Source organism: Haliaeetus albicilla, chromosome 11 (assembly GCF_947461875.1).
Source record: "Haliaeetus albicilla chromosome 11, bHalAlb1.1, whole genome shotgun sequence".
In the NCBI taxonomy this organism is placed as follows: Eukaryota; Metazoa; Chordata; class Aves; order Accipitriformes; family Accipitridae; genus Haliaeetus; species Haliaeetus albicilla.
Genome location: NC_091493.1, coordinates 19,196,001 through 19,216,202, shown reverse-complemented (window position 1 = coordinate 19,216,202; position 20,202 = coordinate 19,196,001). Strand labels below are relative to the sequence as shown.

The window sequence follows — 20,202 nt, the reverse complement described above, 5'->3', positions numbered from 1 at the left end:
AAAATGCTCCTTGGGTAGAGCAGAGGCCTTCTACAGCTGCTACAACTGATATCAGTTTTCCTCCCACTGCTCCCTCAGGGACTAGCACCTGGACTGCTGCTCACAGAGTAGGAAAAGATGGCAGAGTAGAGACAGGGACAGACCATGGGGTAGGAGTGAACAGCAGGTGCTGGTCTTTAATCTTGCTAATGTAGTTTAATATCAGCTTTGTTTTCTTGCAGTCCCCTTTGCTAATTGGAAAGCTTGAGGAAGCAGCTGCTTATCTGGCAGGCAGGCATCAGATTTCCTAGCACAAGCTGGCCTGTCTTACCTGTGTCATTATCTGCCCTTGCTGTAACCTGCAGGGCTGCAGGCGGCTTCACCCCAGACCCAATACACTCCAGGAGGGTGAAGAGCGTGTACCAGTCATCTCCAGAGTGAATGTTAGCAGCATTGGTCTTCAAGAGTTCATGGAGGCCATAGGCAACCTCATGGCTAACTCTGGACAGCACATTTGGCTTCATCATGAGCAGGATACGTAATGAGAGGAGAACCTGGGCAGAGAAGGAGATAAGAATAACAGAGCCTATTATTTACACTCCATTCTCCAGCAAAGTCCCCTTTCACTTATTTAGAGCTACTTACAACTGCTGTTTGTTGCTACCTGCAGCAGAGACACGTTAAATGTGGGTCCATCCAACAGCAATGGGTTTCCTGTGTTGCCAGGTGTAGCCACAAAATCCCAGTAACTGACTTTCAAAAAATCCCTTACCTGTGCGCTGATTTCTTCCCGACGAAGGAGCCGAATTGCCAGTCTCAGCAGCCCCACCACTGCCCTCTCCACCAAGAAGCAGAACTCCACTGAATGGACACAGAGATGATAGAGGTGGTCTCGGACAGTTTGCCAGACACAGGTCACACGGTCCCTAGCCACAACAAGGAGGAGGGAAAGGGTAGGATGAAAGGAGATGAGGCAAGAGGAATCCAGCTACCTCTCCCAGAACTCCAGATAATCCAGTATTTTTTCATTTCAATGAAAAACTCCAGCCGGGAGATAGAAGAACAGAGACACAGAAACAACAAAACCATCAAATTTCTTATTTACTTCATTGCAAAACGATCAGGTGGGAGAATTCTCCCTCCAGAGTTTAGTTTATGTTCTCCAAATCTCAGGATATCAAGCAGTAATTCATGGGCGAATAGCCCCCCTGTTTGCACATGCTAGAGTGGAATTGCTAAGCCCTGAAATTACAGCCACATGCTGCTTCAGCTGGCAAATCAAGCACATGAGGAACTCATTCCCTGGACCCAGGCAGCAGCTGCAGTAAAGCAGGGACATTTACAATGAATCTGCATGTATTTCAAGGTCATACCTATTCTCTAGCACAATCCTCAGAAGCATCTCCAAGCAGAAGGCAGCATCCTCTTCATCATATGTCTCCTCATCAGGAGTCACAGAGATTAGAGCCTAGAAAAGCCAGGAATTGTTTGTGAATCACAAGCCCCCAAAACTGAGGGACCAACAAGTGAGGACCAACAGAATGCTTTGAATCTGGGAAAAACTACACTCCACTGTCTGGTGAGGTCATGCATAGCCTATCAAAAATGCGTTGGATAGTGGTCAAGCTAAATATATGGAAAATTCTAAATTTTTTATTATGTGAGAAGCAATATGAACTTAAAAGATGTTAAACTCTGACAAAGTCTCTCAGATGGAGAGGAGTTCTGAAAGCCAGCAGCTTCTTGCTAAGAATAAGTGAAGGACAGAAAAGGCAGACATACCTAGGAATGACTACAAATACTGGAACTATTCCACTCAAGCCATCAGCTTGCATATGAAGGGAGAATTCCTGACATTAATAGAGGTAAGTGCAAAATGTTCCCCCAGAACTGAGATGGCACACAAAAACTGAGTCACCACTTCTCCACATGGGCCAGCAACATAGCAGTCTTTGTGTGATCCAAACAGCAAGTTCTGCTTTGGCTGTTTTAAATATTGTTCTTTGGGATTTACTCACTTATCTTTATTTGAAACACAATACCTATTCTTCCGAACCTCTGCAGCAAGCCTTGATAAATAAACCTTTCTTTTGTTTTACCACAAGTCTCAATAGTGTCATGTGCCCTATTAACGAAGCCAGTGAATTGCAATTACAGCAGCCTGAAGGGAAAGGCACTTGCACTTTAAGGAGCCATAGAATTAGGCAACACACACTGCCAGCCCACACAGCATCCCTGCAAGGGTTGCACTGCACTATTTGCTTTTGAAAATGGTGAGCAGCAGCCAGATTCGTTCCACACCCTGGAGTGGTCTCAAACTCCACACTAGCCTGAGAAGCCACTACCAGAACCAGGTAAGTAACTACTGTTCCCCAGGAAGATGAGCTTCTCTAGCCCAAAGGCTAGTGAGTCCAGCCTTATTATGACTCCCACAGCAGCCAGGTACCACACTACCTAGTGGCACACAGTCAAATATTTCTATACAGCTCTTGCCTCTAATGTGGCCTTTTAGAATGTTCTCATTAGGCACACAGCACACCAGAAAAGATGAAAAGGCATAACCTTAAGTTCCTACACAGAGCTACACATATTTTTAAACACTTGCCATGATCTCCTCAAGGCTTTTAGAATGCATTCCACAATTTAATGTCTTCCTCTACTACTAAAGCAATTGTGGCTGCCAGCACAGAAGTTACCTGTAACAGCTGAACTAATGACTGCTTTCATTCCGCAAATAGGTGCAAGACCTCCTTTGGGGGCAGAGGAGCTAGGCAAGTACACAGCGCATATCCATGATCATGCATAGCATACTTGTTCCATCACCAGTCCAGTCCCTTGCCCAGTATCATTCTCACCTTCATGAGCTCCTGGAGGGATTCAAGTTGGAGGAATTTGCTTTCTGTGATCAACTTCTCAGGATCGCATTGCTGCAAAAGACAGAAAAGAGGACTGTGCATCTGGGGGATGGGGAAGGTATACAAACAGATCCTCCAGAAACACAGCTTGTTCCCAGGAAATATACAGATAGTGGCTTTAAGGCAACTACCTCGAGGAAAACTTCTGCCAGCTAGTTCACTCCTTTAACATCAATTACCTTTAACAGACCTGATCTGTGCTAGACAGATTTTAACAGATAAATCCTCTGTCCACACACTGCTCAAACCCCAGGTTCAGATTTTGTTGGCACCATATGCCTTAACACTGCCTTGGAAAAGATTAGTCATTTGAGAATTTATTAATTTGTCTTCAGTTATAGGACTGGGATGCCAACGGCAGATCCCTGTCTCTTGTGGGGAATCATTCCTGTTTTCATGTGTTACTATATTTGTGCATAAAAGCATATAAGACCCTTTAGCTGTCAACGCAGACACGCTCCTCTGTAGTTTCTTACAGTTCCCAAGTCCTCTAGAACCTGCAATACTGCCTAGAAGCATGCGTACTTATGCTTCTGTTGCCTATTATCCACATAGTACTGTCACCACAAACAAAAGCAGGTTCTTTTACAGCCTGTATCTTACCTTTATGCATTCCAGAGCCATTCGCTTTGCCTCCTGTGTCTCTGTAGATGGCCCTCTCATACCAGATTGCTCCGTCCCACTGAGGGTGAGCCAACTAACAAAACTCAGCACTGTAGATTCACCACTGAAAATCAGAAGACACCAGCATCAGTGAGAAAACAAGAAATCATATTATTCTCCAGCTTTGGTAGAAAAAGGACTGCCTGGGCCATTTACACCACTCACCGGTTAGATGGTGTCTCCTCACGTTGCAGATAGATTTTGCCATTAGGATCCACAAAGTCTTCAACCTGGAAGAGAGACCAGAACATGTATATGATCAATTGTCTACTTCTTTGTAGCCTTCCCCCCCAACCCCATAACGTTTCACTTAGTGATGAAACACTACACCCAAGCACCCATGTGTAGGCAGTCAACCCCAGCTCTTCACCCCCTCACCCCTTCAGTAAAGTGTCACCCCCACCTGGCAATACCAATGCTATGCTCTAATACTTCACATGTAAGCATGTCCCTTTCCTGCACAATACTCAAAATCCGTTCAAGTAAAACGAATGCTGAAATTTCTCAAATCCAACAAAAAGTAAAATGAGAAAAAAAATGAAACCCTAAGAAAAAAGCTGGAGCCTGCACATAACTCATACACTGCACCCTTTGCAGGCTTTCTAGCTCTGTACACACTTTACCAAAGCCATGCCTTTGCAAGAGAGCTCTCCTCTTTGAACTGTTTCTGTGAAAAGCTGGCTTCTCACTCCCCTACTCTCCAATTACCCATGGGCCGGCTATTATTACCTCCACCATGGCCTTGGGCAGCAGCTCTGCTCGGAAAAGCTGTAGCATGGCCTCCATGATGTTTTTCCAGCCCTCCCGCAGAATGTCACCATGGCGATGGGCCAAGTGAAACACAGTCTTTGCTGCAATATGGGCCTTGGGATTACTTCCAAAAACAGTGGGCAGGTTCTCAATAGACTGCAGGAAAGAAGAAGGGGTGGCAATCAGTCAGCAAGAGATGTTTTCTTTTCAACACAAATTAGGGCAGACTGTTCAGAACTGGTTACGGGAAAGACAACAATTCTGTGTACGATGCTTGGATAACTCCTCAGCTCATATTCACTTTGCACAAAACTAAGGACAAGATGCTTTACCTGATACAAGCTGAATCACTGAACCACCTAGACATAAGCTCTCCAAGAATGACAACAATACAGAACATTTTGAAAGTGCTTGCTGAAAACTCACTAATACTAATTTATTCTGCTATGGGAACTCATTCCAGGACGAAAGCCTTCTACAAAAAGTAAATCTCCTCTGGAAGCAGCAATTACTCTGCTTTACTGTTAGAGAAGGAAACTATGGCCAAAAGCATTACTGACTTGCAAAGCTACTCCTACCACTACTTAACAGCAAGATTCAAAGTAAGAGTGACAAACCCTGACATGCAGTCTCTGCCAATAACTGCTGGATCACAATTCCTCATAATCTGTTCAACACACTCACAGCTTTTCAAAATACAGAAAGTGTGCTAAGTCATTTAAACCAATCAAGTATATGCTGCCAAAACAAGAAAAAACCTAGCAACCATGTGAGCTAGTATCAGATACTGTAACATCCTCCATGTTTCTGCAGTTACTTAAGCTCACGGCAATGTTCCTTTTGACAAGGGATGGGCTTTGCTGTTCTCTTGCTTATGTGGACAAAAGCCATGTTTATTCCTCATCAAGAAAGGACAGAGAAGACAGGACATAGGATGGATTGAAAATGTGGCTCTTCCAATCTCAGACCTGAAGTTCAGAAAAACTAGCTTTTGCTTCAGCCAGACTGCTGGCAAAACTACTATCAAAATGGGTGTTTGATCTAGAGGTGAACTCCATTAGAAGTGCCAATCTGGAAGTCTGGCAGAGATGTAACAACCAATTTGTTTTTTCTGTTGTTGCTAGGGGGAAACCACATGAATACATATATCACTGAAGTCTCAGAGTGCAAACAACAATATGCCCGGTTTTGCACTGTGGCAGTAAGCCACAACCACTGAATTAAAACACACAGGGGTTTTGCTACTACTTATACACTGAGTCAGTATGTGTCTTAACTGTGGATCAAGAAGTCTGGCCCTCACTCTTCTTAAATCACTTAATCCCCCTCCACGTTCCTTTCCATTCCTCTTCTTTCAACCAAAGTGGCCAAGCAATTGCAGTGCTTGAAGAGGCTGCCTGATCACCAAGATGATCTGACCTGGGAATTCACTAGCTGCTAAGTGACACTTTGATGTTCTTCCCTTGCTTTCTAACAGCTGCTCTTTGTTTTTGTCTCCTCTGCCCCTGAAGACAGCCCCTCCTTCTCTCCTTCCACCAGACGGTCTCTCAAATATTTGTTCAGTTGTCATATTCCACTACTGTCTCCAAGCCTTACAGGAATTTAGGACAGCAGAAAGTAATTGGTGTACTTGGAATCTGGCCAAAGACAAGAACTCACAGCTTTCTTCAAATCCAGAAGTCCCTGATTCTATGTCATCACTAAAAGACATGCTTGCTTAATTTACACAGACCTTGGACTGCTCCAGATTCCAGTCTCACAACTAGATGGGATGCAGCTGGCAACAGCTTGTGCCTCTGAGGGCTTACTCTAGTTGCTTCTACTATGTAAATCTGTGTCAAATAGTTGTTTCATGGCAGACATTCCTCTGCTTGTGTTATCTATTGGTTGTCTCAAGGTCTGGTATGCCTGAAGAGGATCAAGTATTTAATCTTTACTGTTGTACGCTGTAGAGGAAGAGGGAATCCAAAGCTTAGGATTTCTTTGCCTTTTAATAGTCAACCTGGTACCTTTATGCTGCTACCAGTGCCAGAATGGAAGTGATAAAACACACCCAGTCCAACCAATTCCATTTCCCTGCATTCCATTAACTGAATTTGCAGGACCATTCCCTTTCTGCTATCCCTTCAAGGGATTTAAAAAAAATCACCTGTCTTGGCCTTTTTACTCCCATGCATTCAGCCTTGAATCATCTTTTTTCCCTTTCTTGTACATGTGGCAATTCTATTCTGCTCACTGTGGGTCTTGCACTGGTTCTCAGAGTAATGCCGTGAGATTCTTTGCAAATTCTGACCCTTTAAAGGATTTGCTGTCATCTTCTCCTTAGCACAAAGCATGGTCTGCCACACACTGTCTTATCAAACACCTTGGGAAAAACAGGCTGATGCTGTAACACAAACAGATTTGGGCAAAAAAAGCTTACACCAACCACTGCACCTTGAATTTATTCTCACAGTACAATCCATAGAAACAGTCTTTAGGGCTTGCCAAAAGTGGGGCTAACAGCTGATCTTATTACCAGACTTCACACACCAACCAACAATTCAAAGCATTTGTTTTTGTAACCCCTTTATGCTGGGTGGATGCACAGCCCCTACACTTTGGAAGAATGGCTCACAAAACAGTCCCTCTTGGCACCATATATGCCCCATAACTAAATATTCAATAGCTGAAATGCATAAACTTGCTTGGGATCGTGGATGATCACTGTCTTGATCACAGAGGGATCTAAGTCTCCTCAGATAAAGTAGGTGGAATAAACACTTCTACATCATAGCATTCTGCTCTCCACAAACTGCCACTTGTGAGTGAGTAGAAAGAAATTTGCATATTTGAACTTGTCCTGTGGAAGTCCTACCTCACTACACACTTTTCATTGCCTCCTCCAGAAAACTCTGGGCAGGGGCTGATAGATATCTACAGTTACTGTGATAACTAAAATAAGCAAGTATTACTGCTTAACAGAGGAAGAGAGCTCTGATATGCTAAAAGCCATGCTTCTTTCCCCTCCTTGCAAACTTACCTCGCTGCTGAGGGCTGTAAACTTGCAGAGAGAAATTATGAGATTGTCAAACACGTCGCTAAGGCCATAGTGAGCAGAAATCATTGCACATTTTCTGGGGAAAGAAAAAAAAACAGAAAACAATGTAATAAGTCAGCACAGACAAGTCTGTCTACAGGACAGCAAATCAGAGAGCCTCTCTGTTGACATTTTAGACCTTCCTCTCCACCCATTCATAGAGTGCTGATGTATAGAATTCTACTATTATCCCTCAAATAATCTCAATCCTCATCCATAGATTCTGATATTTGTCTGTGCTGATGCAAGGATCACTTTCAAGAAGTGAGTCTAAACAGACAGACCACTTGCACCTGAGCCAATATAACTAATCTCCTGTCTTGACATAAGAGAGAGAGCTGCTGAGATTGGTGGTAGTGTTGAAGGTCTAGTTTCCAAGAGATCACGGCTACAGCAGTATATTAACAGAGCTTTAAAACTATGATTAAGGCATCATTTTGTCTGGATCTAAGAATGATCAAAGATTGTTCCTATACATTTTCTCACAGATAGCAAGTTTTTTGAATACTGCTCATCTGGGAAAGAAAAAAGAAAAAAAAAAAAGCCCCCCCATCCCATTCAGCCACAGCTATGGCCTCATACACGAGAGGTTTTGTTCATATACATGGATTTTGCCAGCATCACTGTGCAAGTTAAGAGTGACTTTTTCCCCTCACTTCTAAGCAGCACAATTATGTCAGCAGGTCTTTTAAATGTAAGCAGGCTGAAGTTTAAAAATACATACCCCAGGCACTTTGATTTATTACAACACAGCAGTCAAGCCAAACAGTGAGCAGCAAGGAAGAGAGGCCAAGATGGGATGAATCAATACAAATGACAGAACAAAACTAGAGGACTGTAGGTCACAATAAAATGCTCTTCAACTGCTAGGAAAAGTAACAGTTGATATTCACTGTAATGTCTCTAGCAGATAAACAGGAGACAATGGCCACACTTTAACTCTTCTGGGTCTTCATGAATGCAAGAGTTACCTGAAACCAGAGATAGCCTTCTGGATGATTGTTTCTTCTAAGCTCTTGTCAAAAACGTAAGAAAGTGCTGCAATAGTTGGCCCCCATGTCATGGTGAACAGATCATGGTCATAGCTTCCGGGAGGCACATGGAGAAATATTCCCTCATCAGTGGCACCACGATGTAGCAGGACATTCCAGATATAGTTTTCCTTCACCAGGCCCGTCTGTTCTTCTGGCATCACTATCTCATCATTTCTACAAGGGAGGAAGGCAGAAAGGTTGAATTTTTCATTCTGAGCCAAACCTAACATTTACACAGTGCCTTTCATTACATGGTCCCAAAGCTAAGCAATACCTGCTCTGGAGTGATTTTGCCAGCTCCAGAAACATTCTGTTTTCCTAGACCTGCCTGCTTCCGCTGCCCCTCTTTGATATCATGGATATCACGTCTGGTGTGTCCCAGCATCAACTGTGTAAGGGTAGTATTGAAGAAGCAGCTCCCTAACACTACAAGTACAAAATGCAATACATACTGCAGTTAAATGATGGGAAATTTTGGACAGCACACTGGCATAGCTTCACTTCCCCATACCAACTCTCATCCTGTTAGAGTGCTCTGCATATCTCATTATTCCCAGATTAAAAAAAAATTAAATTGTTGTACCACTGCAGTCAACAGTAGGCATGAGTACTATGCCAAAGTCAAATATCAGAAAGCCAAGTAGTGCAAAATTAAAGATAAATCAAGAAACCAAATGTATGATGGGTGATTCATAACCAGGGCACCACAGCTCCTTACTCTAACTTGATTAAAGCTATACAATAATAAAATAATTATGATTAATGCCAAGTAGTACTTCCAATCCCAGATTAAAATATATCAAGCCTAAATACATACTCCCTAGACTTGGGTAACATTGCATAAGACACAACCCTCTGCAAATGACCAACTAATTGAACAAGAGTCTCAAATCTACTAAGAATAGTAGATTGCAGCCAATCTGAAAAGTAGAGGTCTTTCTGCAACAATCAAAAAATAACATGCTTCAGTTGCCAAACGAGCAATTTTCATGTGCTAAAAACAACTATAAAAAAAACCTCTTTATTTATGCACAAGAAATAAGCTCTTCCCAGTTTCAGGTGCCTGCATATTTTGACAAGAGCAGTCATTACTGAGATTATACAGGAAAATATGTTTGCACTCAATAGCGTATTTTTTCTAAGAACCCATTATTTGATTAGACAGAAGAAAGTGAATGGGTTTACTTGAAAAGCCTCAGGAAATTAAACTGTGCTCAAAAGTGAAATGCTGAGATCCTGAAGATATCATGCACTGCTCTGTACAGATTACAGTCTGATTTTTTTCTTCCCCCTAATAATACAAATAAAACAAACAGTTCCTCAATCTCATCTATGACACTGGGGCAATCTATCCAAGATGGAGCAATACTGAAATGATACCAATTGTTTTAGCCATAGAACATACTGAAAAAGCTGAAGTATCTGATGAAGGGAGAATAAAGGGGAATAGACTGGGACAGAGGCACTGCATAACTGAGAGATATGAGGATATTCTCAGGGTACTACTCAACACATTAAGAACACCCTCAGGGGAGAGAGGCCAATCAAAACTAGAGCTCTACTTGAAAGCCAGACCTACTTCTTGAAGAATTTCTAGATGTTTAGTACAGGCAGCATCCCCACCTTCCCAGAGAAGGCTCAAAAGGGAGGGAGGGTCAGCCTTATCACACTGCCCTGCTTCCAGCCTGAGCCACTGCCTGCCACAGATTGTCTCCTCAGAGATGTAATCCTCTCAGCTTCAAATTGGCTGGGCCTGGATTTACTGATAGGCTAGACTTCTGAGCTATTATTAAAGCTCCCTGCCCAGAGCTAGTCTGTGCACAAAGGGCCTCAGCCACCAGGAATTCTGCTCAAATACCAGTCAGTGTGCCAAGAGCTTCAGGGGTGGCAGAAGAGACTGGTGCAGACAGCAACCTCATATGAAGAGCTCAAAAGGAGAACATAAGAAACTGAGACCTGGACATGTTATGTCAGGGCACCAGTGCTGTCTTGGGGACAAGATACTATCTCTAGCGATACATAAAAAGTTCTGAAGAAGTCTAAAGGCCTGGTCTGGAGAACAGAGCTGCCTTAGATGCAGCATTTCACATGTGCTGGTCTTGCTCAGCCATTTTTTTTACATGTTGATGGAAGTAATGTGTTTTTTAATTTTAGCTTAAGCTCTGTGGATTAAAATACCATGGCAAGAATCCAAAGATACAAAACCAGTGCAATCACTGTGACAGGCTTGTTACCACAGCCCCACAGGCAAACAGACACGTGATCGGTGAGTCTCTCTCCGTACTCTCCAGAGGTCTCACAGACCAAACAATTTTAGTTCGCTCTCTGCATACGAGCAGTTGACAGGTTGATTCTTACTTGATGGCATGGTACATGTCTTCCAATATGTCCTGTTCAAAGTCTTTGCCTCCATTCACACCTTTCAGGTTCTTCCGAAACTCCTGAAAAAAGTTACACCAACATTAATTCCTAGTATCTCCAGCTTTAACTGCCTGGCTAGGATCAGTACTCGGCTTGTTTTTCATGGGACCAGAAGCAGATTTTCCTGTATTCTTCAACATGCAGCCTCAAAGTTCAAAGACTAAATGCTATTCTTTATGGCAGTACCGTGCAGCAATCCCTGTCTCTGCTCACAAGGAAAGAACAGAGACACAACATACACATCCTTAGCTGAGGCTGGATATCATGGAATGACAGGTCTGTACCACTACATTGACACTCACAGGACTTGAACTCTCTAGAAGCCCACAGTGGTTCAACAACCTTCTCATTCTTACTATGTCTTAGGATACAGTTTGCTCACACAGACACAAGCCTCTTGACAAACTTGGCAAGTTGTCTGCGAAGCTCGTTAATTCTTCAGACTGCCCCTTGTCCACAGCTCCTCTCTCCAACTGTACTCAACTTTAGTGCTGCACACAAGCTTATTGTGTGCACGAGTGATGAATGCCAGGGAAAAAAGAAAATGCCCCTGAGAAAAAAACAGGTACTACATTGCTGTCAAAACCAAAGAAGACAGGTGCCTACACTGTTAACACCCACCTCCAGAGTCATTGGGACATTCTGCTTGCGGACATTATGGTTGTGCTGGTCAGTATTCAGCATAATGACTGCATAGGCCAGGGCAAAGCAGGCATCACTATTAGCAAATGGGGATCCATTTGATTTCTGAAAGGCAAATGTATGCACAGATTACTCCTACAGGAACAGTGATATCAGTAACCCAAGACAGCCATTTTCCTACCCATGGTACCGAATCATCTCTGGGACAAACAAAAATCCCAGGCTCTGGCTCCAGCTTCCAAAAAGCACCCTGGAAATCTATGTGCCACTGCCATCTCCTACAAAACAACAGCTGCTGCCTGCAGGGCACAGTAAGCTTATCATAGGCAATTTGATCTGACATGTCCATCATGGCAAGCAGATGCACAAGAAAGAATGCAGTTTTGAGCTTTCTGCCCACCAAGTACACACCCTCCAATGTTCTGTGAAGGCTTCCAACAGTCTCTGGATTACCGGTGCCTCTCCTGGTAATCTGAAGGCCTCTAGATAAAGCCGTAAAGCTTCATCCAGCCTTAAACCTTGGAAGCTGAAAGTTCTGCAAGAAGAATGAAATGCAGTGAGGAAATGAAACAGGATGGGAAAGGTAGGATAAACTTACTGACTACAATCTTGTTTGTTTCAGCATCAGAATACTAGATTTCACAGAGAACAGACAGTAAAGAGGGGAGGGTGAGGAGAGAAGAAATATATCATTAACATGCAAAAACCAGTAAAAGAGAGTCAACAGTCCTACAGGTGATTATGTGTGTAATCATCTCTCCAGTCTTCACAGATACTGGCCCTACTGAAAGGGGCTCGAGTATCATACTGTTATAGGTATCTAAGGTGTTACTATATGCAAGAGGTGCATAGAATTAAGGCATGGTGGTACACAGAGAACCAAGCGATACAAATCCAATGCCTCCAGGAACTACTGTTCTACTGCTTTTTTCATCACTGAACTCTTTTTTAACTTTCACCCCTTTCTGAATTAAGAGATACAGAAAGATACTCACCCAACAAAGCTTTCCAGCAAGTCTATGTTCTTTCGGTCACTCACAAACTCCCCAATCATCTTTTTGTCCAGGCGAGGATTTTCCCGTAGCCACCTGGCCACCTCATTGTTGTCGATAGGGGTGGCAAGAAGGTTCTTCTCCTGCAGAAACTGTATACCTTTCTTTGGCTTTTGGTTGAACTGCTCTGTGCCAGTTATCAGGAGCTGAAGGAGACATTCTGATAATTACAAGCTTGAATTGCATTTCTTACTTTAGATTGTTCTTGGCATTTGAACCAAAAGCAAAAGTAGAAAATGGATCAACCTCAGCATGATCAAGTTTATTGTACTGTGTAATCCATCAAGAAGGCTAATCAAGGCCAGAAAACCTGCATTTCATCACAAGGATTCACCATCAAATAATACTGGATAGAGCAAGCATGAGCTGCTGTCTTTGAAAAGCTTTGACATTTCACCAAGCAATGCACTGCTAACTCAAATGCCTCACCTGCTCTAGTATGTAAACAGAGCAGAGGAAGGTCTCTGATGAACTCCAGACGTGTGGCAAGATCAACTCTACCCAGTTACAACAGCAGCACTGCTCCATGCCCTCTTCTGTCCCCTTTGGCTCCAGGCTCTCGTATGCTACCTCAGTGCCAGGAGACATGCAGCAAGAACCCTTGGCACTTACTGAGCAGTTGCAAGGAAGAAGTGCTGCAAAAGCTTAAACTAAGAACCAGAAAACATTCTGCTAGTGAGACATAGTCCCAGTAACATTCGGTATTTCAGCATGACAAGGGTATCTGTAGGCTGGTAAGAGCAGGTACGTTTTTGGTTTTGAAGGGAAGTCAACTACTCTGCCCTGCTTGATTCTCATTTTAGGGAACTAGACTGTACCACAGTCACGGTGTAATAAAACACCTGACTAAGAAAGGGTTAACTGGATGTTCTTGGTGGTGTTCAGAAAAACCAAAAGCACAAACAACTGTATGAACTTTACTAAGGCACCAGAATAAATGTCAGTTCCCTGTTAGCTCCTATCACGATCAAACTGCTAGCAATGACCTAGTGAACTAAATTCGTGACCATCATGATTACTAGCTCCCCTGGGTTTCTCAGTGCCTCAGAAGCCACCAGCCCTCTGCTCTGCTTCCCCTGCCTTTGTGAACATCCTCAAATTGCAGTGAAACACAGACCCTGAAATAGCATGGAGTGCACAAGGACCCTGTGAGGGCATAACAAAATAATAACCAAGTGCTGCCCTGGCCTGAAGGGACTGTATGACACTAACAGCATTTCTGTTCAGCTGTAAATCCTGTAACCCAAGCCCTAGGGTATTCTATGGAGTAGTTATACTTCTTAAGACCATCTGAAAGGAGACCAGACCACTGGCAGCTTGCACTGCATTTATAATCATGTCAGTCCTATGCTTCTGAGCTTCTGTTCATTGCCTTTGGAAACATCAAAGAAAACTTTCCATTTGATGCATAATTTGTTCTCTGCTTTTATTTAGCTTTTTTCCTCCTTCCAGCTGTGGTAATGTTTAGTACTTCAGAGGTTAAAGGAAGCAGAACGTGCTGGTGCCATGTCAGCATCAACACCACTTAAGCTGAATGTTTTGTGTGCCCTGTTTACATGCTCAGGATGAAACCATTAGCAGATTTAAGGTGAGGAAAGGATTTTCCCTGGGCAAACTAACAGATTTATGAACACCTTTCTGCCCTCTGCTGTAGTGTAAGGCACTGCCCTTTTTCTAGGACTACCTGGAACTTTAAGGAACTCTCAGCCACTCACAATGCTCTTCATTTCTTCTAACCTTGTTTTCCAGCACAGTAAAGCTGAAGTATTATCAGAGGTTTTCTGTTAGAACAGTAGAAGCACTATGCAAGCTCCATTCTCAACAAAGGACTTTCACACAAAGTCCATCAGCAAAGCTGCCATGAAAGCTAGATTTAATGCAAAGCAAAGGGTTACAAATGAAATATTAACTAAATCAATATTAATTTCTTAGAAATTAGCTAATGTCAAAACTTGGTGGTTCCTTTGAAGACTGTGCAGACAATCACTTCCGCCCACTGTCCTTGTGGCTCAGGAAGCCAGTTAGCATTATCCCACTGCAGCACTGTGTTGTAGGTAAAGAACCAAGTTCCTAAGTACTGCAGCAGACTTCCTAGAGAGAAACCAATGCTTTAAATTACATTCAGATCCAGAGACTGCCAGAACAGATCACAAAGCACAGATTAGTATGGCAGTAAAAAGAGATCTGTTGTACTTTCTTCAGTATTTCTGTTTAAATAAGTTTAAACAAATATGACCACCACTCTCATATAATAATGTAAAATAAAACCACCTATGCTGCAGAGAGAGGTCAGAAGCCTTTTAGTCAGGTAGAAATCAAACCCCTTTCTCTTTACCACCAATTAATTGTTCAAAGACATTAATTTCTTTTTCCAATGTATCATCTGGCTCCTTACCCCACAACCACTATGGCCACTCATGTTTCATCCAGAATACATGCCATTTTCATATTGAAATTTAGTAATCTCTCACTTCCTAAATAACCTAACTACCTCATGTATATGTTGTGCAAAGAGAACAAAATCTGTACAAAGAACATCTGTGAATGAAAAAAAACAACAACAACCCAACCAAAAAAACCCAGTCCCACGTAACACATAGGGACTTTAGATATCATATTCATCCACTGTCTCTGGAGGTGAACAAGCAGAACAGTACTTGATGTTTGACACAGGACAGGAGATAAGTACAAAGCCATCAGCACGGAGCACTTTTGTCAACACTAGACATAGACTGGAACCACTCAGGGAATGGAAAAGCTGTACAAAGTTCAGAGTGTTACATGGATTAATGAGGTTCAAAGAGACAGACCTATAGGCAAAGAATGGCTTTTTGTCCATTGTCCATGGCGCTTTGTCCACACAGGACAATCTTTTCAGTCATCCTTATGATAAACAAACATGGGAATAAACAAATTGGAATAGCAGGCTAGACTGTTAATTTCTACCACAGGCCTCTCGGTATGCTCCCCATTTACAGCTTTGATAAGAGTAGGGAACTTGTCCTTTTTGATCAAAGTACCTTATTATCTCCATATAATGCAACTAGATCCAGCAACTTTCCCACCCAGAATCAGATGGACCTAGCTTACAAATTGTGCCACAAAGTTTCCCCAACACCTCTTGCAACTTTTAGCACAACTAAACCAGAACAGATAATAATCACTGCTGTCTCTGCAGTGTAGCAGGATTTTCAGTGACTATTTAATTCTTATCAGCAGAGACTAGAACTCAAAATTTCTGAGATATGACCAGTCATGCAAAGCCCACATGGGATGGAAAACAAGGAGAACACTCAAAGATCCATTTGTAGTATATTCCAAATCATACCTTCTTTTTTTTCTTAATCTGCATAAGTTCTTGAGGGCTTGGAAGGATACAAGAAAATCGAGTAGGTTTCCTGGGGATACTCTTCTCAGCTAGAAGGACAAAGCATCATTACAGTCAAACTTATCCTCAGAGTGGCACTCAGCCCACTGTAGTGTCCCATTGTAACTTTCAGTCATGGAGTTTTGCTCCAATGTGCTGCCCTGCAAATGGTAGTCACACTCCTACTATTCAATTACTACATTCCTCCCACCCACATTTTCTTCAGCATAATTGCTTAGTAGCTTCTTGTCCTGGACAATTTCACACATCCACAAGATTTAATTTTCTGGCTGGAATCACTGATCCCCTGGACAGCCCTTGACTACCTTAAAAATACTAAGCACTGGTATGAATTTAACTCACTTTTGTCCCAAAGTGACCCACCAGATCTAACTCCCTCCCAGAAGAAATGCAACAGTTAGTAGGCATATATAGCACACGTATAATAAACAAATATCCACCACGTACTCTTCCTAGTTTTGAACACACAATAGCTACAGTGGTCTACAGTCAGCAAATGTCAGGACCATTCTCAGTAGATACACAGAGTGTCAGGGTACCACAGCGATCATTACCTGCCTCACTTCCTCCTTCCAATTCCATGCAGCCCGCCTTCATCTGGTCAGCCATAAGGCACCCACTGGTGGGAGGACATGCCCCAGCTGGCTCTGAGACTGCACTGGAAGATTTTGCCTCACCGAGTACCCTCTCATTATCTGTATAAGTTAAAAAAAAGAAAAAAAGAAAAAAAAAAAAGAAGAAAAACAAAAATATAAAAAAACAACCCACACATAAACAAACCCACAAGCCAAGGAAAGAGCTAGCAACAGAGAAATAATGAACTGATAACTCTAAACTCAACATGTGCTTATTCAAAGGAGTTCCCCCCAGTAACTGTGATTCCTCAGTATCCTCAGTATTTTGTCTAGATGAATTTCATGGCATACCCTCCTTCTGTTGTGACTGCCAGTCTTGACATGGCCTTTATATAAAGCTTCACATGAGGGGCACATTTTAATATCTGTAAATTTTACAAATATCAAGGTTATTAACATAAGTGTGTAGTTATAAAACATGCAACATCAAGACTGGAAACATATATTTAAGGAGCTTACTATGTCAGCTACCAAAACAAGATCTGCAAGTTTAGCACAAGACTAAGCTTAATATCAAAAAAATCAAAGAAAGGGGTCTTACTATTGCTTGTTTCTTTGGTGCTGTTCACGGTTTCTGGGCTGGATTTGACAACTTCCCTCTCTTGTTGATGTATGTTACTCAGCACTTTGGCCTGGCAATGTGCCTCAGTGCTATCTATCACTGTCAGCAACGCTTCCAGAGACAGCAGATGGACAGTATACAGCTGTCCAGAAACCGGGAAGGCATTCTGGGAAATAAAACATAAGTATTAGTCAACTTTCATGCCTCTTTCGCTGTAATGGGGGAAGGCAGTTTCCCCCACAGCTTGAGGAAGCCTGAAGCATACAACAGAAGACCCTAAACATTTCACACAAAGCCTTCTAGCATATACTTAATGGTTTGTCTGCTCTGACATTATTAAAGCATCATGGCTATTCTTTTTTCTTCTGCTTCCAAATGTTAAATGGCCACCTGCATCTCTACAGACCACTCCCATTATTAAGTTCTGCATCTGCACTAACCCTTGTTCTGAGTTACTGGCTTCCCCTTCGGCACCCCTCCCTCCAGCCCGCTGAGGCCGGCAGTCCCCGGCCCGCGTTTCAGCACCTTGGAGAGCAGCTTGGTGAGCTCCTCGAAGAGGTTGGCGCAGTAGTAGTCACAGTCATAGTTAATGTAGAGCTCCGTCACGAAACTGGGAATCCTCCACAGCTGAACAATGGCTTCCAAAGCCATCTCCTTCATTTCATAGGGCATCTTTGGGTTTTCCACAGTGATTATTTCCATCAGCTTCTTGACATACATCTGGCAGAAACACAGGGCAGCTCAGTTTAAGGAAAGAAAAAAAAAAAGCAGGACAGTGAATAGCTTCGAGGACTACAGAAATAGATTTAAAAGCTTCATCTTCCCACATGACACTCCATCTTAATTGATGGCTCATTCTGAAGGAGGTTGTAAAAAGGTTTCAAATAGTTCTTTCTACCATTCAGTGCACCTGGACTTACCATTCTAAAGAAAGAGTATGAAGGCAAGCAGTGCAGTACACCAGTCTCAAAGACGTTTTATTATCCAACAAGGAAAGGCCTACAAAGCCTACCCATAACCCACTGAGTCACTTATACAAAGGTAAATTAATATTTAGACTATATCTTACTGCCTAGCTATATGCATTTAACTGAAGCCCAATAAACTATTACTAGGCACCCAGTGATACTCAAAAAAAACTCACCTCCAGCTGGAATTTCAGGTGCTCTCTCATGCTCTCAAAGAGAAGAAAGCACACCCTGAGGGAGGTTGCATACAGATTGAGCCGTTCAACACTCAGCAGCTAAACAAGAGACAAAAAAAACCTTCTAAGAATTACAAAGGCTAGTCATTATGTCCTGTAAGTAGCAGTACTGTGGCACTGCAGGCGTCACCTGCAACACCCTTGAGATACACATATTGTCTCCCATAGCACAGGTATTTGAAAAAACAACCTCCTGGTCTTGCTTTTTGCTAGCGAGGATGAAAATACTTAATTGCCTTCTGCTTGTAACACTTTTCCTACTACAACTTTGTTCTTTTGCCAAGTCCACATATCCTCGTAGGGGAGAAGGAATTTGGGAGAAGACCTGCCTGAGATGGCCTTTGTGCAATTAATAGCTTGGTACTCTAAAGGTTCTGCCTACGACTAAGCTGATAACTTGCATCCATAATTAACTCAAAACCAATTATACTGAAACACCCTGTTATCCCACAGTAATAGTTCATTCAAATCACCTTCTTGGCCCTGGTCTGAAGAAAATAGCACATGGCTGTTTCATTGCTGCAATTCAGAGCTCTCATTGCAATGCAGCAGAGAGCTTATTTGAAGACTGAGACCTGCCAAACCTCAGAATACTAAATTCCAACAGACTCTTTGATGTAAATTAATATCTGACTCCCCAGTGACGTATACTATGCTAGCATAAGCCAAACTCACTTGAAATAGATGCCGGCACAACTCCTCCTTCACAAGTCCCAAGAGGGACTGGCAGTTTGCAATGGGTGCTGACTCCAGGGCAACAGTTAGCAGCTGCAGCCCCATGTGGATCATCACCTCAGAGTTGTGGCGGTCATGAGGGTTGGTGAGTGAGATAAGAAAGCGGAACAGTTCTCTAATACATGGTAGCCCATATGGGACCAGTGCTGCTCCTAAAGGAAAAAGAGAGATTAGCACTCTTAACTTTGCTTTTGCTTTTTGCAGGTGCCTAACAAGTGTTACAAATGAAATTGTTACAGACCCACTGAGGAACAGGATTTATCACCCTCTTAGCAGAAAGTGAAACAGAATAGTGGAAAGGAGAAAGGACTTTAGCAACATTTCCCACCTCTCACCTTCTTTTTGGGAAGACTGAGTAAAACGTACACCTCGGGGATTTACATAGTCCATGTCATGAACTGAGGCAGAGTCAGAATGTTCTGCTACAGATGTGCACTCCTCTAGGACCTCAGGGATAGACTCAACAGAAGCTGACTGGATCTTCCCCTCCCTCAGACTTTCATTCTTCATTGGTATCAGTCATTTGAGAATGAAAGAAGCAAAACATGAGTTAATAAGCACTAGACAAGCTAAAAGAAAGGCTTACTTGTTCAGGGTTAATTCAGAACTATTAAAACTACACAGGTCACTAATGGAAGAGGAGCAGGAAAACAAAGTTTAAAAGAAAAGAGCGCCTATAGATAATCTGCGGCGCTCTCTGCCCTTTCACTTCCAAATAGTTCTTATCTATTTTACATAACTCTAGGTTGCAAGACTGAAGACTTTGAAGATAATCCTATAACCTATCAGTTCTTACTGCCCCTGAGGTTAGGATTTGGCTCATTTTTTAGTTTTAAACGTTACATAATTTCAGCACACTATTTCTATCTACGCCTTCCTAGCATTTCTACCATCCAAAATATCTGCAGCTCTGAAGGGCTCCCTGAAGCTCTAATCCATCCTCTCAACAGTATTACTGTTGCAGGGGAAGCACAGACAACACTGAGGAAAATTTACTGACAAAGGCCTTTGTTCGGGTTTGTTATATTTCACAGCAACAGCAATGCACATGCACAAACATCAACAGCTGAATTTCTACAAACTCAAGTAAAATAGTTCACTGAAGATAATAAAATGAGTTGTGCAGATTTCCACTGTGTTTCC

At 42.5% G+C, this 20,202-nt stretch overlaps 1 protein-coding gene across 7 annotated transcripts in view; it reads right to left on the bottom strand.

Moving 5' to 3' along the window:
* The window catches only part of GBF1 (golgi brefeldin A resistant guanine nucleotide exchange factor 1), a 110,358-nt gene that overhangs the window by 8,210 nt on the left and 81,946 nt on the right, over nt 1–20,202 (bottom strand). For all 7 annotated transcript variants that reach the window (XM_069796464.1, XM_069796458.1, XM_069796459.1 and 4 more), the window contains 20 exons: nt 19,395–19,563; nt 19,000–19,211; nt 18,265–18,363; nt 17,646–17,840; nt 17,100–17,286; nt 16,478–16,618; nt 15,864–15,952; nt 12,479–12,681; nt 11,895–12,018; nt 11,463–11,588; nt 10,779–10,861; nt 8,358–8,594; nt 7,330–7,423; nt 4,287–4,463; nt 3,723–3,787; nt 3,498–3,621; nt 2,835–2,906; nt 1,353–1,447; nt 752–905; nt 311–533 (listed from right to left, as the gene is read on the bottom strand). In XM_069796464.1, coding sequence (XP_069652565.1) covers nt 311–533; nt 752–905; nt 1,353–1,447; nt 2,835–2,906; nt 3,498–3,621; nt 3,723–3,787; nt 4,287–4,463; nt 7,330–7,423; nt 8,358–8,594; nt 10,779–10,861; nt 11,463–11,588; nt 11,895–12,018; nt 12,479–12,681; nt 15,864–15,952; nt 16,478–16,618; nt 17,100–17,286; nt 17,646–17,840; nt 18,265–18,363; nt 19,000–19,211; nt 19,395–19,563 — 2,869 coding nt within the window. The remainder of the gene's footprint in view (nt 1–310; nt 534–751; nt 906–1,352; nt 1,448–2,834; nt 2,907–3,497; nt 3,622–3,722; nt 3,788–4,286; nt 4,464–7,329; nt 7,424–8,357; nt 8,595–10,778; nt 10,862–11,462; nt 11,589–11,894; nt 12,019–12,478; nt 12,682–15,863; nt 15,953–16,477; nt 16,619–17,099; nt 17,287–17,645; nt 17,841–18,264; nt 18,364–18,999; nt 19,212–19,394; nt 19,564–20,202) is intronic.